The sequence below is a fragment of the Leuciscus leuciscus genome (genome assembly GCF_965113295.1).
Source record: "Leuciscus leuciscus genome assembly, chromosome: 14".
Taxonomy (NCBI): domain Eukaryota; kingdom Metazoa; phylum Chordata; class Actinopteri; order Cypriniformes; family Leuciscidae; genus Leuciscus; species Leuciscus leuciscus.
Genome location: NC_138738.1, coordinates 4,597,071 through 4,624,554, shown reverse-complemented (window position 1 = coordinate 4,624,554; position 27,484 = coordinate 4,597,071). Strand labels below are relative to the sequence as shown.

Genomic DNA, 27,484 nt, shown 5'->3' with positions numbered 1-27,484 from the left:
GGAAGTTGAGGTGCTGTGTGCTGCAGATACCGCAAAGGGAAGGCATGAGCATAACTGCCTCAATCTCAACTACCTCCTGTGTGCTGTCACCCCACCCAACTCAACAGCTCAGTGTTATATTAGTATCATTAATGCACTATTACAGTTGTTTATTAAAATTTTGAATTTGTTTGTACTGTTGTATTTTTCATTTTCGTTTTAGGTACAAATTTTTATCATTTTATTTTGAGTAATGAAATGTTTTTAATGGCTTTTGGGCCATATAAAGTTTAGCCTAAACAATTGATGTTGAAAAAATTAAAACAAAAAAGCTACTCATACTGCATAGCATACAGATAGCTCTACTTCTTTTTTCCAACTCTGTCTGCAGTGACCCAACCTTTGTAGATCGCACAGTCGCCCGTGGGGATGTGGAGGCTGTGGAAATGCTGGAGGGCATCTATAGGTGTCTGAGCGAGGAATGGCCTCAGAACTGGGCCGACTGTATCAGCTGGGCCCGCAAACAGTGGGAAACGCTTTACAACAATCACATTAGACAACTACTGCACTGCTTTCCCCCTGACCAGGTAACATAGAGAGCCAAATATACAAGGACATGTCATAGTGGCTAAAGCTTATGGTTCTTAGGCTGTAATGCAATATATATATATATATATATATATATATATATATATATATATTATCACATGGGAGAATGGGGGGGAAATGTGCTAAATTGTTAAAAAAATAGTGTCATTCTTAATAGTTCTATAAAAAATTCTTATTCTTATTTTATTTTGGATGAAATAAAACCTATATGGTTTTGTCATGTTTTGTGAGATTCTCCCCAAAACTGTTCAGTAAAACGATTTGGATGATAAAAAAAGACCCACTAAAATGACTACTTACAGACTTACTAGTCTTATCAATATATACCTTAGACATTTTGATTATGATTATGTTTAAAAAAAGTGAGTTGGCATTAGTTTTGGGATCACAAGAGTGATTGTTAGTTTCACTTTGAACCAGCAGGTGGCGCTGTTGTCTATAACAGTGGGCTCGGACCATGTTTAGAGAGATGACATGATAAAGTCACAATACCTTGTAAAAATAAATATTTATGAAATTGTTCACATCAAAATCATTCATTCATGTCATTATCTGAAGTCTTATTATAAATCCAAAAGTCTTCATTATGTGAATTGCAGCATATTACAATAATTTCTTTCTAAATATATGAGATTCTTATTCAGTGAAAAATACGACCAATCATTTCTACTAGGAGCTTGTGCGTCTATGGTTGTGTAACAGTATGGATGTGGAGAGGTCTAATCCATAGCATCAGTGCCTGCACACAGAGATAATCATTCATTCAGAGGAGGGGTGATATGGACCAGAAAACAGAGTTTTGAAACTCTGAAATGTCCTTTATCTTGCATGTCCTGATATAACAGTTGCAAAACCTGAAGTCGCAGATGTGTAGACCACAGTTCAGTTTCAGGGGTTTATGCATGAATATACTGAAAAAGAATCAATAATGAGGTTCTCCTGAGGTTTGGATGAGCTTGGCATAAAAGTTTCTCATTGTCAGTTGGAAGTCTTTCCTGGAGTGCACAAAGACCAACACAAACATTTCTTTCTGTTAAACTAGTGGAATAAGCTTTGTGTTACTGCTCTTTTGGTCTGCCTTTGTTCTTTTCAACAGCCTCTTCTGTTTTTTGTTAAAACACAAATTGTATCGAACACACACACACACACATACACATGATAAACTCATTACTCTGTCTCTCTAAGCAAAAGGCTTGGAGACATGGGCTTTATGGTGACCAATCACGTCCACTTCACATCAGCATGTGACTGGTGTGGCTGCAGGGCTTCCATTTGGTTCACAAAACGTAGACGTCTTCCATTCTTGTTTACTGGAGCTGACTATATAGCACCTTTAACAATGTTTTTATATATTAAAATGAACAATATTTTTTAAATGAAAAATAAACAAGCATTTAATCATAATTATAATAAAAAAAGTAAATAAATAAAAATATTATAATTATTTAAAAGGTATACATAAAGTATTTTAAACTGTAATTAATTGATCCTACATAAACGTAATATTTTTAGATATAATAATAATAATAGAACTATATAGCATCTTTAACAGTATATTTTATATATTAAAATGAACAACAATAAATAATGTTTATACCTTTTTTTTAATAGACAAACATCTAATAATACAGATAATAAAAATATTATTAATATTAAACAAAATTAAAATAATAGATGTGTATATATAATTGTACATGTATAATAAATAAATTTACACGTATAATAAACAATGAAATAAATCATATCTTTAAAAACATTAAAAGAAAATATAAACACTTTTTAAAAACGCTTTTTCTCCTCTCCTTCCCACTCTGGTCCACACTAGGTAACAAGCTCTGGACTTCCGTTCTGGATGGGCGCAAAGAGATGTCCACATCCTTTGACCTTTGACACAAACAATGTAAGTTTCCCTGAGTAAATTCCCATACACAGTCTCTGGAATCTCCCATCATCCCCTGCAGACAGGAATGTCTAACTTTACGACTCAAGTTTTTTCTCCTGGTGTGAATTATCTGATATTGATCACCTGAGATTAACAAAGCAAAGTGAAAACATGTTAAACCCCCTCACACACAGACGCACTCACACAGGTAAACAGAGGCACATTAGCAAACAGGTCATGCTTTTCACAGAAACCCTTTCAGACAAACTCTTAAATATTTTAATTAGGCTAGATATGCAAATGGTTCCACTCTACAACCATTATTCAGTTTTATGGCCCATTGTTTCCATTGTCTTGATTCTTTATAAATGTTATCATCATTTGGTAAGATTTGTTTTCCACTAAACTAAGGAATTCCCTTTTCACAGTCAATTTGAATTCTATGGTGAACCCATTTTGGGAAGTGTTGTTTTTTGAATGCATTACACACTTTCCTCTCATCGTTTCCTGTTAACCACTGCAGTTCTGTGTCTCTGCATGTGTGTTTGTGATTCATGGCAAGTTTTCCACCCTTCAGCCCAAAATCAAACACAAACACGCAGTTTCACTTTAGTTCTGCCAGCTTTAATAAAAGTATTTTGATTTGAGATGATTACCTTTTTCTCTTGTTTTATAGACCACCCATATGGACTTCATTGTGGCAGCGGCCAATTTATACGGCCAGATCTATGGGATTACAGGCTCCAGGAATCGTGCTGACATTCAGAGCGTTCTGCAGGGAGTAAAAGTCCCCGTGTTCACCCCTAAATCTAGTGTAAAGATAGCAGAGACCGACCAGCAGCTGAAAGAGGAAAATGAGGAGAGGAAAGAGGAAGGTGAGATGTTAGGCTTAATACGAAATTATATAGGCTATACATTTGAATAAGTCTGGAAAGAACTCTCTTTTAATATCCCTCACTGCATCTCTTAGACAAAGTCAAGCTGGAGATGTTAAAGGAGAAGCTGTCCAAACTCCAGCTGACGAACCAGAACTTCCGGATGCATCCACAAGAGTTTGAGAAGGTACCCATGTTTGTCAAGTCAATATCTATTTGAATAGCATTTTCACAATAAAAATTGTTTTGTGATGCACGCCTTGATGAAACTAAATACCTTGCATCATTTGTATAAAGCACAGAATGACAGTTAACAGAAAATTAAAATAATAGTAAATAAAACATAAATAGTTCCTTAGTATTTAACTTAGTATACTAAGTATATGTGTGTGTGTGCGTGTGTGTGTGTGTGTGTGGGCTGTCAATACGGATAATTTGACATCATAACTTTACATTCTTTTACATTTTTCAAAACCTTCTGTTTATTTCCTGGCTTTCAGAATAAAAAAAATTACTTTTGGATTCCTCTGTATATATATTTAAAAACATTATTTGTATGGTTTTTTTTTTCTTCATTTTGTTCATTAAACAAAAAGTAGCTTAGACATTCTACTTTTACTTTACACTTAAAATAAAACTATATAGGTTTGGAATGACATGAGGAAGAGAAAATTATAACAGTTTTATTTTTGTGTGAATTATTCCATTAGTGGCTTTAAACATAAAATTAGTATGAAAGTTAGCGTGTTAACTTTAGCATTCCCAGTAAACACACACATTTGGTGTGTGCACTGGGCCTGTCAGACTTGTTGGCGTCCACTCTCAGGTAGGAGGTCTCAGTGGACCACAAAATTGGCCCTGAAACATCCAACCCCGACTGCAGTTTTCATCGACCCTTAACCAGCTCCGTCCATAGCAGACGAGAGAAAACAGTCATCCTTTCTGTTGAGACAGATCTACTTCATAGTACCTCAACACTGTGACATACTTCTCAAATAGAGGGTGTCCAACGGACAGACAGGCCTTATGAAAAGCGTCGGATGCATGCTGGTTTAGTCAGTGTCCGCTTTGTCGTTTGTCGTGACTGCATGACACATGGGCTTCCTGGGCTTCCACACACACACATACAGTACATAGACTGAATGGACAGCAGTGTCCGAACTACATCTCAGTTGTGTGTTCTGTTAGGAAGAGGATTAGTCTCAGTCTATGTGTTTCTCTGTATGTATCTGTCTTTGATTTTCACAATCTCTTCAATCTTTAAATCACTCCTGGACTATCTATTCTCCATTTCTCTTTCTCTGGTTGCTTCTAGTCTTGCTTTCTTTGAAGATTAAGCGTCCTGGTATCTGTTTGGAAAAATGTTCATATGGCAACAGTTAGACAAAGGTTTCTGTATACTGCAGGCCCAAAAGTCTAAAACCACATAGAAAATCTGGGATTAAAATTAAGTTTTAGGATTTTAAAACAAACCAAATATATGATGAAGAAGAAATATTTTATATTCTGCTCTCTTTTCTAGGTCACTAATCAAATGTAAGTGAATGAGTGACATTATTTGTTTTTTGTTTTGTTTTTTTGCTTACACTAAAGCTCAAGACAGTGTTTTAATATCATGGATATACAGTACTGTTATAGTTTTTGTTTATTGAATAATATTTAAAAAATTTATGTTTCCTGTTACAAAAATGTAATAAAATAATAAAAATGTCTCTAGTGTCCTTAGACCTTTGGGCCCCACTGTTTGTATCGTATGTCCGTATGCATGTGTGCTCGCGCTTTTAGCAATGACACATTCTTTGCCATATTTTTCCTGTGGAATGTGTGTTTGGGGGATTCTAGTGGCATCAGGTTGCCAAATTATATACTATGCTCAAACACCCCTGCAGTTACCCTCAACACACCCAATACTTGACAGGCTTTGTAGTGCTGCGGTGCCTGGGGCGTAAGCAGAGTGGCAAAACCTCAACACCAGGGTATCTTAGCATTCCTGCAATATCTAATATCACACCAAAGTTGTGAATTATGCTTAATGGCTTTTTTTGGTTTTTAATTGCCTTATCTTTAAAAAAGATCACTATGTTTATAAGTAGGCCTATATGATTTGCAGTTCACACCAGTTGAATCTGGAGCAATTATGGTCCTAAACAAAAAGAGGGGAAATTACATATGAATTCAATAGGAGACTGGAAACTATCAATGTTTAAACATGACGCGCTATGATAACATCTTTATCTAGTACCTGTTGTACCAAAGTGCACAAACATACCTGTGAGCCAAACGATTTTGTTCCTGTTTTTAAATTCTTCTTGTTTTTAATAGAAGACTAAAAGATAACATTCAGCATCACATTTAAAACACAACAGGTCTTTACCCCTTTGTTTTTGCCCTACGGTAACAAATGAACAGATGGTAAGCAGGTGAAGATTTGCTGATGGACAAATCAAAGGGTGTTTTCCATCGTTGAAAGGAAATTAAAATCAACAGTAAATGCTGCAACTCTTCTATACATGTTCACACTGCACAAAAATATATTTTTTTAATGAATATTTTTGTAATTTTTTCACTAAAACTGTCTAAACATCCTTAAAACAGTATTAAATATGAAAAAAAAATAATATTAAGTCAATTTACATAAGCAAAATCGCAGATGATTTTAAGAGAATATTTATTGAAGAACATCTTTTAGAGTTTTTTTTTTCTTTAACCATTTGCAAATCTTGTTTTAAGCATAACCATCTCTAAATTTAAAAATGAGAAAAAATAATTAGCACAGTCTCCAAATATGTGCATATGATTCATGTATACATAAAAAAACAAGATCGAATGCAAGAATGTCCTCTATGTGTCAGTGCTTGTAATAACGAAATTGTTTGTGCATTACCATATGCTCTTTTTTATTCTTGTGTTCCAGGATGATGATAGTAATTTCCACATGGATTATATAGTTGCAACATCCAACCTGAGGGCAGAGAACTATGATATACCAACAGCCGACCGCCACAAGGTGAAACTCTGCGGTGCTTTTGTTTGTGAGACTAAAGCTCTAAAGTGATCAACATTCCCCTCTGGGCGTTTGTGTCCTCAGTTTCAGTACATACAGTATACAGAACACCCTGAGGAAAGACCTTTTCATTCAACTAGACCATAGAGTTCCATTCCATTTACTTGTACTACCTACCATTAATAGTTTGCATGACATTTTTGCACCCGCGTGTGAACATGTATTTGTAATTCACGAAGCATGTACCATGTGTACAAACGTGCATATTTATGTAAATAATATCCCAGACCTTTTTCTCATCTGCAGAGCAAGTTAATTGCTGGCCGCATCATTCCAGCAATCGCCACTACAACAGCTGCGATCGCCGGACTGATGTGTTTGGAGCTCTATAAGCTTGTCCAGGGTCACCAGCGAATCACGTCCTACCGCAACGCATATTTGAACTTGGCCACCCAATACTTTGTCTTCTCACAGCCTTGTGCGGCCCCGACATTTACAGTAAGTGACAAAGCTACTCACTTATCACCATCTAACATCTGACTGTTGTCTAAATGAGTGTGTATTGCTTTTTGTCCTAATTAGTTAACAAGCACAGAGAGGTAGAAGTAGCTCTTAGCTGTTGAATACAGCGTATCATAATGGTTGTATGTGTATATTGACTATAGGTCTGTATTGGCCCTCCATTTCCAACATAATGTATTTAATTTTACCATGGTTGTGGATTAGCTAAAACCTATATTAACTATAGTAAAATCACTGTAATGGTTTCATGTAGCTTATTGCTTTTATAAAACAGCAATATAATAAAATAACATTATGTGCTTTATTATTATTATTATTATTAAATAGCTGATAAAATATTAAATATTCTATATATAATACAATAACATAAAAAACATTAAATATGAATAAAAAATAATCTAGTTCCTTTTAATATTAAAGTTAGTAGTAATAGTAATTTAGAGCTAGAATGATCTGTTTTATTATTACAATGTTTTTACATGCATCACTGTGTTTATGGTCTTGGTTTATTAAAACAATTTGTTCTCTAGACTGATATTTGAACAAAGACTAATATGTTGTTAGTTAGAGTAAGCGTGCTAGTTAAAAGGCTTCTGTTCCCAATAATAACTCTTTTACAGTGAATAAAAGGGAATGGTTCCTGTGGTTGAGTTCTGTTATGGGGGCCTGGGGTTATGGCTGGGGTTAAAGGGTACAGCATCAGTCTTCTGTCTGGGTCTAGATCACTGCAGGCTTTAGTTAACTTATTTTCATCCTCAGGGGCTTAAACCACTTAGTAACTGTACACTCACCCCCGCAGACCCCTCACCTGCCAACCTGGTGAGTTTGCTCAGTTTAGGGGACTTCCACTTTCAAAGGGAACGCGTTCCGATTTAGACAACAGAGTTTTCGGACAGACACGTGCGTGTATTAAAGCAGCAAACCCTCAAAGAGTTTGTGTTTGAGCTGGTGCGCTTATGGGTTTATAACTGTGATCAAGATCTTAGAGACAAAAACATAAGTGAGTGGTTCTAGATTTGTGCAGAAAGACTTCAGATGAGGTAATGCAACCCCAGACATGGCCGTCCACACATGGGGGGAGTGTTGTTTCTACCAACATGTGCAGGGTCAGAGTTGAGGGTAATTTTCACCCAAGGGGACAAGCGGTGAGCTGATCTTTGAAACACACAAGCTCAGGTTACTTGTGTGATGTCACCATTTTCTGGAGTGCTCCTTTCTCAAAACACTCAGCAGAACCAATACTTTTTCGGATAACAAGAACATGCAGTTGCCCTGAAAAGTATTTGGACTCTAAAGCCCACAAATGTATGAATGTCATTGCATTAAATAACCTGACGAGTCAATTTGGCGATTTTTGGTGGATGATGTATGATGTCAGTTCACCTCAAGTTCACACAGGTGTCCTATAGCAGAGGAACCACAGGTGTATTTCTTCACATTAACTAGCAACATGTTCCACTAACATTCACAACCACAAAGTGTCACAATGATTTTTGTCTTTATTTTGAAGAGTATGTCTATTGTTTTATCATTTAAAACCTAACAAGCGCATTTTTGTGATGCAATACCATTCAAAAGTTTGGGGTCGGTTGCGATTTTTAAGAAGTCTCTGCATTAATTTGATTAAAAAAAATATGGTAAAAACAGTAATATTGTGAAATAATGTTACAATTTTTAATAACTGTTTGTATTAATTTGTAATACATTTTACATTTTTTATTTATTCCTGTGATGCAAAGCTGAATTTTCAGCATCATTACTCCAATCTTCAGTGTCTAATATGATGATTTGCTGCTCAAGAAACATGAACTATTATTATTATTAATGTTGAAAACAGGAAACTGATAAATATTTACTGTCTTTACTGTCACTTTTGGTCAATTTAATGCACCCTTGCTGAATAAACAATAAAAAAAAACTACAGCAACATTTGAATGGTAAGTCTATATTTTGAATGGTAGTCTTTATTTTGCTTAGTGTGGATGTACTAACTTCCTTAATTTTAAGTGTGACATTTTTGGAACCACCGAGTTGAAAATGTTGGTGTCTAGAAGTTTAAACTTTCAGCTTTTCCTTTATCTTCCTTTTTCCTTTTTCCATCCTTTTTGTTTTGTTTGCATACCTTTTCCATATGACTGGCACAGTTTTCACTAGTCTTTTCCAAGTCCAGGATGTGCAAAAAAAATGATTGAGTCGATTGGTTAGCATTTCCATTTTTCTAAACCTTTAGACTGTGGAAGTGATATGGTAGTTGCCAAATGGGGCTTTGTCAGCTGTCAGTGTATTAAATTGAGCTGTGGAAATATCTATTAGTATCTTTTCCAGCAATGCGGCTTCCATTTGGAAATTGTTATGGATTTAAATAGAAGAAAAAAAACAGGAGAGACACTTATTCAGATGTATCAGAAATCCATTATAGTCAGTTGCTTGATAAAACTAACATTTAAGTCACATTGTCACAAAAAAAACATACAAATTATGGAAATTTGACAGGTCACATACTAAGAGGGTTCTAAATCTAGTCTGAGGCAAGACTGATATGCTCGTGGCTTCCTGTTTTCTATCAAGGACATCCTCTTTAACAGCCTCCACTATTTTTACACTCTCAAGACATTTTCAGAGAACTCGTTTATCAATCTTTTTGTCATGAGAATGACTTGGATTAGTATTGCAGACGGACTGAAACATTTTTGTCTTTTATAAAAACTAATTAACAGTACTCACAATGGCAGTTTTTATATTTTATTCATTTAAAGTGTAAAGCCCATGTAATAACTTAAGTCCACATTGATTGTGGAAAGCAGTCCATTTAGCCCAGTTTTTCTGTCTATAATGCATCAGTATTTTACCTTGGCATTTTAGTTTTCCAGCATTCTGTGTGCAGTGTTACCATGTGAATTGTGCCTTTCATCAGAAATGATACTAGAAAGTGCTCTGCCTGGGGTTTATTGCTCTGCATGCTTCAGGTCCTTATTAGCAGCCTCTCAAGGCAGTTTATGAGACTGTCTGTCGTAACCCTGCAGAAAAGACCAGCATGTGTTTTCTTTTAGATGCTGGTCGTCAGCATGGGATGCTGGTGTGCTTGTGTCTCCATGTGATCACTTGTGTGAGTCTAGTTCCTCTGAAGTGTCTCTCCCTCTACTTGCTAAACACCTTTTTGTCATGTCCTCATTCGCCTTTGGCTTGCTTAATGGTACTTAAACCCACAATTCTCTGTAAAGAGCACTATACAAATACAACGACTTGTTATAGATTTGATAGGTTTCATTCGAAGGTTTTGTTTACTGTAGATTTCATCATTGAATGTCATTGCAGCAAATCATTTATTTTTTTATTTTTTTTAACTATTGTTTTGGAGCACTGATCATTTGTTGACCTGGAAGCATCAGAATGCATTACTGTTTACAATACAAATGTGATGTGACCATATGTGTCATTGACCACCTCCAAAATGTGCTTTGACTGTTGGATCGCAGTGTTAAACAGCATCTAAAGGTCTACGTTTTCGGCTACACATTCATCAATCTGTACAGGGTTAATCAGTGCTTATATTTTAAAGTAAATGGACCTTCATGTTTTAACGTGCTTCTGTTAATAAATCGATTTCTGGCAGCTTGGCTTTTCACCTGTAGGCATTAATGGGAGGGTTCTTATAGATGAAGCAAACATCTGGCGGTGCTTGTAACTCTTTCGATGATTATTGAGTCTTTATTTCTCCTTATAGTCACAGTGAATACATTTTTGTCTTGTTGAGTCATCTTGTGGTATTCATGACTTACAGGGATTCAGAATGATATATAATGCAGTTCAAAAGTTTGCTCTCAGTAAGTTTTTATTTTGATTGTTTCAAACAAGTCTCTTATGCTCACCAAGACTGCATTTATGTGATTATAAAAAAAAACTGTAAAAACAATAACATTTTGAAATATTATAAAAATTTTAATGAACTGTTTTCTCTTTTAAAATGTAATTTATTCCTGTGATAAAATCGGAATTTTCAGCTTCATTACTCCACTCTTTAGTGTCACATGATCCTTCAGAAATCATTCTAATATGATACTCAAACATTTCTTATTATCAATGTTGAAAACAGAAAACAGTGTGAAAACACTTGCTACTTTTTTTGTGGAAACAGTGAAACTTTTTTCAGGATTCTTAAATTAACAGAAAGTTTAAAAGAACAGCAATTATGTGAAATAGAAACCTTTTATAACATTATAAATGCCTTTACTGTAACTTTTGATCAATTTTATTCATCCTTGCTGAATAAAAGTATTAATTTCTTTTAAAAAATCTTCATGAAAAGTTTTCATGTAGATTTATTTTATATGATTCTATTCTATGGGTTTTACTTAATATTTTCCTTTGTCAAGTGTTGACGCATAATGAATAGTTTATTGTCATAGTGGTCTAGTTTTGCTATCCATCTTTGCTTAATCTAAAAGCGTTTTGGTACAGTACTTGATCTAAATACCTCTCTAGGGTGCAGGTGCAAGGTGAGGAACCTGAGATGTACTTTTAAATGTGACAATCATGCAGATGAAATGCTTAAAAGAAGAGCAAAATAGGATGCAACGACCAAAGATGTCCATCTGATGCATGTCTACAGACTAACAATTAAAACACAGTCTTATGTGTCAATTTTTTTAAATTTAGATTTATACATCATCTGAAAGCTGAATGTATAAGTGGTCCATTGATGTATGGTTTGTTAGGATAGGACAATATTTGGATGATATACAACTATTTTAAAATCTGGAATCTGAGGGTGCAAAAAAATCTAAATATTGAGAAAATCTCCTTTAAAGTTGTCCATTTATGTTCACGATTTTGCTGCATCCACTCACAAAAAATATATTTTTGATATGTTTAAGGTAGGAAATTTACAAAATATCTTCATGGATCATGATCTTTACTTAATATCCTAATGATTTTTGGCATAAAAGAAAAATCGATAATTTTGACCCGTACAATGTTTTGTTGGCTATTGCCACAAATATACCCGTGCGACTCGTGAACTTTTTCCCTCTCACTTGCATAATGTATTAGTTGTGTCTGCTGGTCTTGTAGACCAAATGGAGCGGAGATTATAAGATATGAGGTGAGAGCATTTATTTGGATATGACCTGTGGGCCACTTTATTCGGCCATTGATGAATTACGACTGGTTTGGAAAGAGAGAGAATGAAAGAAGAAAATAGTGAGGAGGCAGAAAGAGAAGCCTGCAGTAATGACAGCTATTTCCTGCCATCGCAGGAAGATCCTCTATTAGAACCAGATTTTCTTGAGCTCCAATGAGACTGCCTTTTTATTCCTTTAATCATTCACAGCTTCTTAAAGAGAGAGCGAGTAAGAAAGAAGGGGGCTGTGGGGAGAAATGGAGGTTTCAAAGCCCATCTGCTCAACCCCAAAGCTTCTCTCCATTTCTTTGTTCTCAAGCATTCCCTTTTTGATGGATTTTCAAAACTTTAGGCTACTTGTTCATTCACTCTTTTTCTTTCTGTGTTTACTGTAGAGCGCACTCACTTGTATAATCGGCTCATTAATAGAGCTGAGCTGTGTCATCAGTGAGCAATTGGTCTTGGTTAAAGCTTTCTCTAGTTAGCGATGCACAAACAGACCATTCTAACCATGATGACGTCTTGACGTTTTAAGGAGGATCATGCACATGTTTAATGTATTGCAAAATTTGAGCTCATGCACAATTTAAAGATATGGATTTAGCATGAAATACACTGATCAATGTTTCCTGTAATGTGTATTGCAGTTCGCTTTCTTTAGGTATATGTTCACTTTTTGCAGCGATGTTGAATAGAATGGAAACTTTTCATTAACCACAGAATATATTTACACTAATAGTAAATTTATAGAAATAATTAAATACTTTTATTCAGCATGGATGCATTAGATTGATCAAAAGTGACAATAAAGAAATGTATAATGTTACAAAAGTATTAAGCAGAAAAACTGTTTTCATCATTGATAATAATCAGAAATGTTTCTTGAGCAGCAAATCATCATATTATAATGATTTCTGAAGGATCATGTGACACTGAAGACTGGAGTAATGATGCTCAAAATTCAGCTTTGCATCACAGGAATAAATTACATTGCAAAATATATTCAAATAGAAAACAGTTATTTTACATTGTAATAATATTTCACACTTTGGCCTTTAGTTTTTCTTCTTTTCTGATCTTCAAAAAATTTCTTTTTATAACAATCGTATGGCTGAGTGAGTACAAAAAAATTCCTCTGGTTTTCATTCAAATAAAATAGGCATGATGCACCAGAATGATTGGCAAAAAATGTGTGTGGCCGTCTAAAGTAAGCCGTTGCTTTAGAAGTAACAGCATGCTGCATACTTTCCATATGTCTGCATGGTGAAAACATTAAGCCATACTTCATACGGAACATATAGTAGAGTTGTGCATCCTGGCCTGACATCACACAACCACACCAAGAGGGTTCAATCATATGAACTATTCCTGGTGGAAAGACATGGATGGATAGTTGGAAAGATGGATAGCAGTTATTTCATTTTCAAGCTATTATTGTGGTATCAGATATTTCACCCAGATTAGCCAGTTAAATGTCTTTCAAATGCTATCTTTCTGTTTAAGTGAGTGATTCTTGACCAGAAAAAGCTGAAAAGAGGACCAGACGTTATGACGAAATACACCCATCACTAGTGATTTCAATAGTTTTTTTGGCTCTGAACTCTTTCTCTCAACAGTGATTTTCAGTTGGTAGTTAGGATCAATCAGACCACAGGCCGTGTTATTTTCATTACCCACAGTGTTGAGTGCAGGAAAGACGAGTTTTCCCATAATTCGCCCTCCATGTGCAGCAGTGGTTCTGGAATCTGTCTTTAAATTAGATGGGAAAGTTCTGGTTTGTATTAGCACATGCATCTTAAACTAAAAACCCATGTGTGTACCTGATGGAAAAGGCTGAGAGAATATAGCACTGTGCAGACCACCTACAGTATAACATCATTAGATTGATCATGAAATGAATGTATAATCCTTGTCCAGTTTATATGTTTTAGAGATCCCAAGCAACATACATTATGGTACACTGTATTGACTTAATCTTTTCTTTAGAATAACATGCACTGATAAATAATGCCCAATAAGACCAGGAATTATTAAGACAGTAAATAGGGAATGTGTACTCAACATCCCCAATTATATGTTTTTAGGTGTGCTTAATCAACAGATTCAAGAGTTTCAAAGTCCAGAATGTTTTGTTGTAGGGTGGCATGATCTTTGTGTTATAAGTAGAATTTGGTGAGAATGTCTTATGAGGGGAAAGTAAACAACCTTTGTTTAGTTTATTGCAATTTGTGTTTGTTTGTTTGTTTGTTTGTTTGTTTTCTGCAATATGATGCCATTTGATGAACATAGAGGAATGTGCCTGTAAAAAGACCAGACACATGAAAACACTTATTCAATTAAGATTTTTTCCATGCAAACATATCCCCCAGGAATCCAAGCTTGGCTGTAAAAGCCACAGTATGCTTAATTGGCAGGGCTAGTCTGTGAAAATAACAAAACTTAGGTCAATTTCACACTTTTCACCAGCTTCAGTCCCTTCAAGGTAAAAAAATAAAATAAAATATGTTTTCCACAACACATAATTTATTTATTTTCTTACAAAAGTGAATGACTGCCTACTCATGTTACGTCATCATTGATCACTATCATTAATAATCATTGGTCACTAGTGATCATTGGAAACGCATTTGAGACCCGTAAGCACTGGTAACGGTGTCTTGGAACGGATTTGGCACGGTCACATAGATGCATGCCCTGTCCATAAATGAAAAGATATTATCTCAAGAAATAATCAGCTGAGGAAATTAAGAGAGTTTCCTTGCTCTGCAAATTCACTGTAATTCCATCAGATAACTGGAGCTCGTTGGAATGCTCTGGACTATATATTTTATTGTTCATGAGATTAATGCATCATTTTTGTCCAGTTAGTATGTTTTAGAGATCCCAAGCAATATATGGTACACCTTATTCACTTTATTGATAGACAGATATTTTTCTTTAGAGTAACATGTACAGCTTAATAATGCACAATAAGACCAGGAATGTGTCTTAAGAAAGCAAATTGGGGTTTGTATACAACAGCGTCAATTATGTTTGTTTGGGTTTTGTTAATGAACAGATTCAATTAGAGTTTTAAAGTCCAGACTGTTTTGTTGCAGGGCGGCATGATCTTTGTGCTATCAGTAGAATTTTGGTGATAATGCTTTATGAAGGGGAAAATAAACAACCTGTTAGTGATCATATAATTATTTGGAATACTATGGATGATTTATTTTATTTTATGTTATTTTATTTTTCAAGACTATGAAATCCAGGTTCCCAGAAGCATGTTTCACATTGTTGAGAGCTGCATGTGTTTTAGTGGCACTTGAATTGACTGCCAACTCACATTAATATATATTCAAGGCAGCTGCTATCTCACACCAGTGGATTAGACCATGTGTTGCCTCATCTGTTATTCATTCCTAGTTCTCTACCCATGCTTTATGTACAGTTAAGTTGGAAAGATCACATCATGTTAATTTCGGAATATGGGAAGTGTTTTTTAGCGCTATCTGTGTACGCATTTAAACAGAATCTCCATCAACATCATGGAAAGCAGAACTGTAACTCATGAGAGAGGGGAACATAATTGAACTTTGGCTAGTCTCTGTACCATTACTTGTTCCTAGTTTTAAATATCACAAAATATCTGGGTCAGTTTACATACAGTAGGTCATGAATCCATGTACACAAACAAATGTTTTGATTGGGATTGTATTTCAATGACTATTCTATTGCACTTATTGTAGTGTACTCTTTGTTAATGTTAGGATCTGCCCCGCAAAAATGGCAGAAATCTTCCTAAAACAAAAATGCAAGGCAGCTGGAATTGTATTGTTTAATCTTGACATATTAACGTCATTCTGTTAGCCTTAGGCATGAAAACGTCAAGCTGCAGAAAAGTCCTTGCTGAACCTTGTGTTGTCTGCATGAATCCAGACACCTCCAGACCTCACGGCTTCATTTCCTGTCTGTTTGTCTGCTCTCCTCTCTTCATCCTCAGCTTTCAGCCGAGGGCAAACATTAGCACCATTTTGTGTAATTATAGCCTTTGTGCAATTACATAGGTATGCATAATGATGTTTTCCCTTTGCTCGCAGTTTTGTTTGAGACATAAAAGTGGAGATTAAAAAAAGTGTTGTACTTCATCTGATAGAGCTTATATGGTTATACAGTTTAATGGTTGTTGTGTAAAAATATTTTTCTCAGCATTCCACAAAATAGTGCACTGAAAAAAATGTAGTATTATGTGAAACAACTTTCACTCAGAAATTGCTTATAAATTTCACAAATCATTACAAAGAAATGGCAAGTAGCACATTTAAAGGGATAGTTCACTTTGAAATTAATTTTTGGTATGTTTTAGCTTACCTCAAGGGCATCCAAGATGTAGGTGTCTTTTTTTCCGCAGTAGTTTCAATTTTGATATTTTTAGGTCAAACCGTTCTTGTCTGTCAGTCATATAATGCAGGTCGATGGTCACGGTCTCAAAACACAAGCACAGAGTCCAAATTAAAACAATTCCCCGTCGTCCAAATTAAACAATTCCCCATCGTAAGTACACATTGATGGCCTAAGACACGAAACGAGCGGTTTGTGTGAGAAAACGAACAGTATTTATATCGTTTTTACCTCTTATACACAGCCATGTCCAAGTGATCTGATCTGACGTGTACGCAGACTGGTGCATAGATACCTGTATATACACTAGATGTCGCCTTAAAGACATTCGTTCCAATGAACTGCCGTAGACAAGGCGACAGTGTGTATATATCTATGCACCAGTCTGCGTACACGTCAGATCAGATCACTCGGACATGTCTGCGTATAAGAGGTAAAAACGATATAAATACTGTTCGTTTTCTCACACAAACCGCTCGTTTCGTGTCTTAGGCCATCAATGTGTACTTACGATGGGGAATTGTTTAATTTGGACGACGGGGAATTGTTTTAATTTGGACTCTGTGCTTGTGTTTTGAGACCGTGACCATAGACCTGCATTATATGACTGACAGACAAGAACGGTTTGACCTAAAAATATCAAAATTGAAACTACTGCGGAAAAAAAGACACCTACATCTTGGATGCCCTTGAGGTAAGCTAAAACATACCAAAAATAAATTTCAAAGTGAACTATCCCTTTAATTAAGCATGACATTTTGAAGTGTTGAATTATCTTGTAAAAGTACTCCAATAATCTTTGTTTTATTTACACCTTCAAACATTTTTTTTTTTTTACAGTGCATTGTACTTCCAAGAATACAATGGAAGTACTTTTTTTTTCAAATTTTTGTGAAATATTAAAACATCCTGATATTACAATTTGATATCATCACTGAACCGTCAGTATTGTTTTGTAAAATTAACATTATTTAATGAAGCATCTGTGATTCCAAATGAACAGCTGCCCATGTGTGACCATGTGTGACCAGTCTAATGCAATTGTGTTACATTACATAACATGATGACACCCATGACCCCTGGTCTGGCTAATAGAAGCCAATCAATGATATTGATGTACACAGAAACAATTATTGATCACAATCAGTGGGCTATTCAGATGTATTCATTGCACTGGCGAGTCGAACAAGGAAAAACTGTAAAAACACACTGAACTCAAAGCATGTTGTCATGTACTTGTGCGACAATAGTAATTAGGCTTCTGAATTTATGGCCCAAGTGATTACACCAAGGAGAATTATACCCCTTTAGCACGGGGGGGGGGGGGGGGGGGGGGTGTGTGTGTGTGTGTGTGTGTGTGTGTGTGTGTGTGTGTGTGTGTGTGTGTGTGTGTGTGTGTCATTCAAAGGGACACTCAAACAAAATGCACCATTTGTAGGAAACAAACTCTATTGACTGACTCCTTCTGGCACGAGCCGTCAGTCAGGTGGGGAGCGCCTCATTGGCAGGACAATGAGCCGGACTTCTGTTTACTCTTTAACACGTCAATGGGTCTTTTGTAAGAAGGCCTATAGTTGGAGTGTAAGTGTCAAACCCTCTGGAGACTGCATGCCATGCTGTCGCCCCTCTCTATTCTTTGTTACCCCACTCCGTTCAAGCAATGGATATGCATGAATTTAAGGAGATTAAAGGGGGAAAGGGCTAAAGTATTCAATCTGGAAGGCGGATATCTGATTTTGCTATATACAGTTGTCTAAAAAATATTGGAACATTTAAGTTACACTTGAAAATGTCTGTCATTAGATGACTTGCATGCTTTTGCTAACTAACACTTTTTTCCATCATTTTCGCTCAATGTCTTTCAATCAGCTGGTGTTTTAGAGACTTATATTGGATGTATGAAGGTTTTCATGAAATAGTTTGCTTGAAAATTGTGCTTGTGCCATCTTTCTTTAACATAAATGCAATTTTCTTTGATATTTTGTGATCCAATGCAATGACGCTCATGCATTTTTAAGTGTGACTTAAGTGTCCAAATACTTTTTGGGGCCATTGTGTGTGTTAAACACATCACTCTGACATCTTGTTCTTGTGGCCAAACATCAAGAAAGGTCCTTCAGCAGAGTTTCAGTGATGGCCATCTGTCCCTCAGTTGTTCTCCCCGGGGTGCTTCTGTAAGACAGATCAATAATCATTTCCTAACGACAGACACACTTTCAACTGTCTCACTTTTTCTGAAGCTCCTTCAGTAGAGTAAAGCAATCAGTCTTGTTTTTGTTGATGAGACAGCTAAAGGTACCTAAAGTAATGCTTTAACATTATAAATGTGAATGCAATGCAACATATAAACACTATTCAAAAGTTTTGAGTCAGTACTATTTGGTAATGTATTGTATGTTTATAAAAATGCTCCTGAAATTTTGCATACATTTTCTCCACTTATCGTTAATGCAAATCTGTGTAGACAAAAACATTTACACCATAGACCATGCATTGACAAAAAACGATGAAAAGTTCCCAGTTCCCAGGCAAGTCCCAATCTCTAGTGCCCATATGTGTTTATCAGCAGTGTTTTGGCTGAGCATTGTGGATCCGCTGGCTTTGCCCCTCAGGCCACATATTGACTTTAGGAGATACCAGTTGCGTCAGAGGACCCATTTCATCTCTAGAATTCCCTGTCATGACGTTAAAGTAGTGGCATGGGCAAATCAGCTGATGGTTTTTATACTGTAGCAACAGAGTTAAGCAGAACCAGAGGAAATGGATTGTTCATCTGTTTGTTTGGGGCCAGAGGGGCCATGTGTTTCCTGCGTTACGCCTTCCAGCTTGCATATACTGGACTTGTGATGCTGATTCAACACATTGAAGTTTGGAATTTTATAGACAGTCATAAGACAAATTGTAGTTTCCCAAACATCCGACAGAAAACCATTAGCACACTTGGAAAAATGATTGTAGACTTACTCATAAAAATGAACAGACACTAATCTTGGACAGCCAGACTTAATTTGTCATCTTATTCTGGCCAAGAACTGTCTGACTGATATGCAAGGCGGCCAGTATGTTAATTTAGTTTTTACATGCCATTTATAGTTAGGTTTATCTGAAGCATTTGATAACACCAAACTAAACTATCATTGGAAATATTTTAGTTCCCCCAACAAACAATCCATGTTTCTATTCTATATGTTTCTTATGGCATTGAAAACTGTCTAGAGATTAAAACGAACTCTAAAAACAGCTGTATAGGTTATGAGAATGAGTCCATTGTTATAGTCCTGGCGGTGATTCTTTCTACCCCAAACTTTAGAGGACGTGAGCAGTTTCTGCGTTCCATTTTTATTCCACAGGAAGGGACGACTTGTCATGCTCACCCTCTGCGTCAGGTTTCCTGTCTCTGAGAATCAACCATTGTGTTGCAGGCCCTATCGAACAGTTGCTTAACAATTGCTTTCAACCCCTCACTCAGCTCCTAGTGGTTTGTCCATCACTAAATACAAGATCCTTTGTCTGTACTCCCTTTAACATTTTGCTTTTGCAGGAGTCACGTTTTCTAAAGTTGTTTTTAAAGTTGTGATTTAAAGTCTCTGTTTTAGATAATATGGTAAGTGCATTCATCATACAATCCTCAAGACATGTTGCTTAACAGTTGTGTGTTCCCTCAAATGTTTCTCTCTGGCATGGGCACTGCAGAGACACGTGTTGAAGGGAGAAAAACCCCAGTTTACAATGTAGCCTGTGATACAGTTTATGAAGAACAGATGAGAATGTTGGCAGTGCTCCATTCTGAGAGTGATGACCTCACATGTTTGGCCCAGGTCTTCATAGTTTCATCCTCCATGGACTGTAGCAACAGAACCGTGCTCTGTGAAAGATATACTGCATTTCAAAAATAAAAATGATTTAATTGAAACGGCTAGAATATAACTTCTAGAAAAGCTATTTTACATAGATCAATCCCTTAGAGTGATAGTTCAGTCAGGACCACTATCGTCAAATATGATTGACAATTAGCATACAGTTAGGATTGGCGGAATATGGTTCTGTTCTGGGCAAGAACTCCCATGCAGTCTAGTATGGATAAGAGCAGGGAGAGCAGCAATAACCCCCCCTTAGGGTAAACAGAACATAACCAACATGAATGTATTGCAGATATCATTAATTCAAGATTTTAAAGTCCAACATAATTCGAGAATTTATTCTGATTCAAGGGGAATCCAAATCCTGACTGACTAGAGGAGCTGGGGATGGAGGAGGTTAATGAGCTCCTGAGAAACGCGATAGCTGCTGATAATACTGAAGGAGTTTATATATGTATGCAGTGATAGGCGTCGTATTCCTATAGGTAGACGTGGATCAGCTGAGAGTCAGCTGATGAGAGCTTGACTAAAGTGCCCTGCCAGAACTGAAGCTACGCTTGATTTCACCCGTAAAATGAAAATTTGATCAATTACTTAGCCTCATGTCATTCTAAACCCATAAGAGTTTAGCTCAACTTCGAAACACTAAGATATTTTTAATGAAATCTGAGAGATTTCTGTCCCTCCAATAAAAGTCTCTTCACCCAAAACTCTAACGCTTCAAACCATTCATAACGAGATTGTTAAATAAATCCATACAAATCGAGTGCTTTAAGTCTTCTGAAGAGACTTTAAATGATGAACAGATTTAATTTATGCTTTTATTCACATGGAAATGGAAGCTCAAATGGGCAAGCTTTTACCTTATTAAAGAATAATAGCCATATTAGACTTTATTTGTCATTTTGTAGCTTGACCTTTTGGAGTCTTCACTCACTTTCATCATATTAAAAAGAATGGTCAGGGTATTTAAAATATATTTATGTAAAATATTAAATATTGTGTTCTACAAAAGAAAGAAATTGTTGTATATGTTGTTTTGGATAAAAGCAGGTGCTAAATGACTACTTTGCGAAGATTTGGAGTCTATTTGTGTGATGCTTTAGAATTATGGGTAAGAATTAAGGCCCCGATATACTTCAAGCGAAATCGAAGAACGAACTGATGTGATGCTGCTTTATAGTAGAAATTGAATCCTAATTGAAAGCAACATTTAATACTGTAAAGCTGTTTGGTTTAAAGCAATCTATTGTATAAATAATAATGAAAAAAAAAATTATGATGTGAAATATTATTACATTTTAAATTACTGTATTTTATTTGAATATATTTTTAAATGTAATTTATCCCTGTGTTGCAAAGCTGAATTTTCAGCATCATTGCTCCAGTCTTTCTTTAGTTTCACATGATCCTTCAGAAATCATTCTATGCTGATTTGCCACTCAAGAAACATTTCTTATTATTATCGATGTTGAAAACAGTTGTGGAGCTTCATGTTTTTTCGTGGAAACCGTGATTTAAAAAAATTCAGGATTCTTTGATTAATAGAAAGTTGAAAAGAACAGCATTTATTTGAAATTAAAATGTTTTATAACAATGTATCTTTTTCAACACAATTGAATGTATCCTTGCTGAATAAAAATATTCATAAAAAAATAAATAAAAAAAACGTTTAAATGGACAAGTCAAATGATTGAGACGTGTGGCTCCGCAACACAGATACAATCAAGTGATGGGATTATGAGGGTTCATGGCGAAAAACACCTGGATCTGAGGAGGCTTTCTAGAAGCTTAGAAGTCTTCAAATAGGATTTGCCTTTTTCCCAGACACTAAAGGGTTTCCACATTACTTGCTTATTTTTAACCCTCCCACGGAGTGGCAAGCGCTGTCATCAATCCCTTTTCATGTTTGGTTAGACTGACCCATGTTTATTAGTTAAGAAGCCTTAGCATGCAATGAGGTTTTATCTTTTCCTGAGATGGTTGTATATGTATATGTTGGATACGGTGTCTTTTTACAACCTTGATATTAACCACACGACAGTAACCATGCAAGGGCATCACACAGTCTACAGCACATGTACAGTGTGAGGGAAATTCTAACTTCTAAAAGTGAAGTTATGGCCGCAGATTGGGTGGAGTAGATGTATCCAGTGAATGCCTTGCAATGTGGTCGGTGTCGCCACAGCATGACAAATTGATTGGTTTTGAAATTACTGTGGTTGAAAACATATGCTAGCATTACTATTTACAGGACTGTATAGGGAACTCGACCCCTACCACTTTCGGATGGCAAGATCTGTCCTGGCAACATTTCTGAACACTTAGCACATAAATGATACATTTATATCAACTGGTGCTACATTTTTTTTTTTGTTAATACTGGGTTAGATAACTTTGTTTTACACTATACCGTTAAAGTTTGAGGTCAGTAAGATTGTTTTTTTAAAGAAATTAATACTTTTATTCAGCAGGGATGCATTAGATTGATCAAAAGTGATAGTAGACATTTAAAACGTTACAAAATATTTCTATTTCAAATATTCATAAAAGATTTCTGAAAAAAATATTAAGCTGCTGTTTTCAACATTGATAATTATAATTAGAAATGTTTCTTGAGCGGCAAATCATCATATTAGAATGATTTCTAAAGGATCATGTGAAACTGAAGACTGGAGTAATGATGCTGAATATACAGCTTTGTTTATTTGCTTTACATTATGAGCCGAGAAAGCACAACGTCCTTAAACAAATGAAGTCCTAGTAATTCACACACAGGTACAAGTCTAGTGGAGGTGAAATAGCAGATTAGCATGTCTACAGCAAACAGGTGTTGTGTCTGTGGTCAAATGAACTAACCCAGAAGACAATTTTATTGCTTAATTGTAGCTTTCATAGCTGTGGAGATTTAATGCAGTTCTCAAGTATGTGTCTCCTTACACACAAAGTATAGAGCTATAAAAGTCATGCAAGCACATTTGCTACTGCAGAATTTGAGGCCTGGCTTTGGGATCTGTATATAGTGCTATACTTGATGATACAAGCAGTTTATTTTTAGGTGAAGGTTTATACATACTTGCACATGCCTTATGTTTGAAATGCTGTCAGCAAGATCAAGTCAAGACACAGATCTACTTTATCAAGCAGGACTGTCCTTCCTCTTTCCAAGGCAGTCATAAAACCTCGTCTCCTTACATTTCCACGCACTGCACCTCAGGCAAACCTTTTGCACGGATGAAAGAAGTTTTTGAATGTATCATTCATAATTTATAAGCAGGGCAAAAATGGTTGTAAATGAGTTTGTAGTGCGTTCTCTATTCATTTTTTTACTAGTAGACCAGATGGCACAGAATAATTCATTCTTGTACAAATGGACTCAGAATTTACTGTAATGTATGAACTCTGCCTCAGGATTAGAACTTGTTAAGTCCTTTTAAGCAAGTCAGTTCATGTGGGATGCAGCTTTTTTGAAGGCAAGTAAGTACAGCTTCTGTAGTGAGGAAAGACCAAATCATTCAAACCTTCAATCTACAATAAAAGCAGACAAAATATTGTAATATTATAATACACAGTTTATTTTTTGTTTCTTTCATCTGTTTTCTTCTGCTTACCCTATCTCTGGTATCACATGTCCTGCATGACCTCTGACCTGAAGTGGACCGTTTGAGTCCAAGACATGATCTGCAAATGTGTCAGCAGGGTTTACAAGATCTATATCAGCTGTTAACGCCACATCAGTGTAGTTCATGCATACTCAGTCAGCTTAATGAACTAGATGTAGCATGGGGGAGCTAGCATACATACCCTCAACTGAGAGCGCAGATGTGTGTTAATGTTTCTAAAGCCGGTGTGTCGTGTCTGTCGGCAGGTTGCAGAGAAGCGGTACTCTCTCTGGGACGACTTCCTGGTGCAGGGCCGGCGTGAGGGTCAAAAGGAAATGACCTTGGAGGAACTGCTGAAACACATTAAGGTTAAAGCACACACGCTGTCAACATCACACACTTAGAGACATCAGATACCGTTCACACTCAGTCTCACACCAGCTTTTTTGGTGCTCCAAAAAATGCTCCAAAAATCATACATTCTAGATGAAAACACACATTGACTGAATACACACCTTAGGGATATGCATGTGGGTGTCTGGATGTGTCGAATTAGTTGATTTGATACTTATTTCTCATTTCAGGAAAAGTATAAGTTGAACATCACAGGCCTGTATTATGGCCCTGCTGTATTGTACAGCAACATCTCTGATCATACTGGCCGCCTGAAGCTAAGGTGTGTATGCCGATATACCGCTGTTATATACAGAAATACTCCACACAGCATTAATGCCTTATCTTTTGTATACTATATTGAATGCATTATATTAAGCTATATATCATTAGAATTGTCTAGACTGAGAGATTTTGAGACTTTGGTCCCTTTGTGTTTATTTTTGGGATAATGGATATTTTCCTAAGGCATGGACACACAGTCTTCCAGCATGACAGTCATTTGAAGCCACATGCCTTCATTAACCCCTCACTCCCCTCTGTCTGCATATGTGTGCACCTAACATCAGTCTGTTGATAGACTTCATGGTCCTTCCTGGGTCTCTTCCTGCTGGAACCAAAATTGGTCTCAAAATTAGAAGAAAAAAAAACCATTTATTACCCTGTCAGGGGCTGTTCTTTCCTGACATTTTTTTAAATCTACATTTCTTTGAAATGTTTGCCATGATATAAAAGCATGTGAAAGCAAGTATGCATGTACAGCATGTACACTACCAGTCAAAATGTAATTTATTCCTGTGATCAAAGCTGAATTTTCAGCATCATTACTCCTGTCTTCAGTGTCACATGATCCTTCAGAAATCATTCTAATATGATGATTAAAAACAATCATTTATAAAATCTTAATTATTCCAAACTTTTGACAGACAGTGCATATTGTGCACAATATGCAAATGTTTTGTATGTACTGAATATATGCATGACCTACTACATTTGACAAAATGTGCAGTATACAACCAGAGCACACTGCATTGTTTACCAGATCTCAATGCAGTGCACTCAACTTGAACTTCTATATCTAAAGTGAGGAATGAAGTAGAAGAGGTCATGTGACTTTTGAAACTGTTATTGTTTGTTGCATTTCACATACAGTACTTCTATACTATTCTACTGATATATATATATATAAATAGTTAAATGTGCAGTAAGCTAGTACTTCAGTCTGAACATACCAGTGTTAGTATGGCATAAGAGTGACCTTCCTGTTCCTCTCTAATTATGAGATACAGACCATACCACACCCTCACAAAAATAAACACTCTCATACATTCATTCACGGCAGCCATTCTTATGTAACTGTATCTTATGTAAAGAAGTACACTGATGGTAATGCGGGTTTGGTGGTACTTTGATTTAGCCTAACAAGTGAAAAGGGATTTTTATTAATTGATTAACTTGTCGTTTATACAGCATAACTGATTTGGTACACTCCGCAACCAAGCGTGAGATTCCAGATCACCAGCAGATATTGGAGATCATTCCCTCATTTGAAGAGGATGAGGACTGCATGATGCCCATCAGATACCTCCTCAGGTGAAGCTGGAAAAGAGAGCCTTACATTTAGGAACATCACCTTAATAAGATTATTCTCTCTATTAACTTTGAGTTTATATGCTAAACAGTCATAAAAATCATGGGAATTTGTACACTGCAAAAATCACTGGTAAAAAAACCATGATGCATTTACATTTAATCCTGAGAACAAATAAAAAATATAGCCTATAAAACAATACAAAATAAATGTATATTTAAGTCTCTTGTATAACATTCTGGTAACATTTTACAATAAGGTCTCTTTAGTAAAGTATTAAAGGGATCATGAGCTGGATTTTTTTAATAATTTTAAAATGTTCCTTGAGGTTCATTTATAATGTTTTTTGCACACACACACACACACTCACATGTGTGTGTTTGTGTGTGTGGAAAAACTATTATTTTCTTCCTTCATTCTGACCCCTATGTCTGAAATGATCAGGTTTTAAGGGGGCGGCTCCTTTCAGGCTTGTCAGTAAATGGAAAGAGTTTCAATACCCACTCTCTATTGCACACGAGTAAGTGTTTCGAAAACATTATCCATATAAAACCGTAATTTACAGACAAAGCATTATCAAATCATTTACATATGGTTTGTGATTCAGCTACTGTCAGATACAGTACAGCTGACTGCTTCATCTGTCAAAGTTTCTTTGCACTTTTCATTACACTGCCTTGTTTATAAAACAATCTTTGGTCAGATTATCAGAACAAACATATAATCCTCAGACGAGATCCAGCATGCCATTAAAAATAAACCAACCATCCACTTGTTCCTTATGCTGGGTGACTACTGTAGTTTTAACTAACATATGAAACCTTACTGTTAAGTGTTACCAACATTATTTAGAAAAAGTCTTAATATCTTCTCGAGAATCAAAATAAAAAATGATTAAGTTTGGCTATGTTGCAGTGTCAAATTTGAACTGGAAAGAGTCTCTAATTCTGATCTTTTACAGTCTATAAGTGAAATCGCTTTTCTGTTAATTCTTTTAAACACATGTGTATCCGGGATCAATACGACCCCTGTGGTTTCTTAATTCCCGCCCTCATCCCTTTGTTATGCAGCCATGACCACCCACTCACCACCTCACTATTATCATGTATGAAAACAATTCCAGACCAGAGCCAAATGACCTGCGTATGCTCCAGTTAATTTCATCACCTTTAGACATGTTTGTGGGCATTCAGACCTAATCACATTACAGAGTTTCATTCACAAAAAGATTTGACAGCTGGGTCTTTATCTTTCTATTCTGGCCATAAGCCTCCAATTCAAAAATAGAAGTCTTATTTTAAATTCTTAGCCTACTGCATATGTCTACATCTCATATCATTCTGTCAGTAAAGTCTTATTTTAAAGAGAGAATTCCATATTTTACTCAATTAATGCCCATTTCTTAAAAATAGAGTAATAATTGCACTGTATACTGTATGAGATATTCTGTGTTGAAACCATCAATTGTATTTGCATAAATAGCAAATTTCACAGAGAAAAGTTGTCATTCATGCAATGGCTGCAAACCAAATGAAACTTAGAACGTCAAACTTGGGCAAGCTAAACATGAATATTGTTGGTTAACTGAATAGACAATAAACGATGGCTTTGCAAAAAATATATATACATGCTTTTCTTCTGTTTATTCTGATTCTAATAAATGTA

General features: G+C 35.8%; 1 protein-coding gene and 1 long non-coding RNA gene across 2 annotated transcripts in view; one reads left to right on the top strand and one right to left on the bottom strand.

Moving 5' to 3' along the window:
* The window catches only part of uba7 (ubiquitin-like modifier activating enzyme 7), a 36,398-nt gene extending 8,957 nt beyond the window's left edge, over positions 1–27,441 (top strand). Inside the window, exons 17-25 of the mRNA XM_082136363.1 lie at positions 371–566; positions 2,414–2,488; positions 3,147–3,345; positions 3,441–3,532; positions 6,260–6,352; positions 6,656–6,847; positions 24,102–24,203; positions 24,420–24,511; positions 25,699–27,441. Coding sequence (XP_081992489.1) covers positions 371–566; positions 2,414–2,488; positions 3,147–3,345; positions 3,441–3,532; positions 6,260–6,352; positions 6,656–6,847; positions 24,102–24,203; positions 24,420–24,511; positions 25,699–25,825 — 1,168 coding nt within the window. The 3' untranslated portion in view covers positions 25,826–27,441. The remainder of the gene's footprint in view (positions 1–370; positions 567–2,413; positions 2,489–3,146; positions 3,346–3,440; positions 3,533–6,259; positions 6,353–6,655; positions 6,848–24,101; positions 24,204–24,419; positions 24,512–25,698) is intronic.
* On the bottom strand, positions 23,830–24,140 carry LOC309474209. Its single transcript, XR_014197245.1, has 2 exons — positions 24,038–24,140; positions 23,830–23,914 (listed from the first exon to the last, which is right to left on the bottom strand). It is a non-coding gene; the product is annotated as an uncharacterized lncRNA (long non-coding RNA).
* Positions 27,442–27,484: the final 43 nt, after the last annotated feature.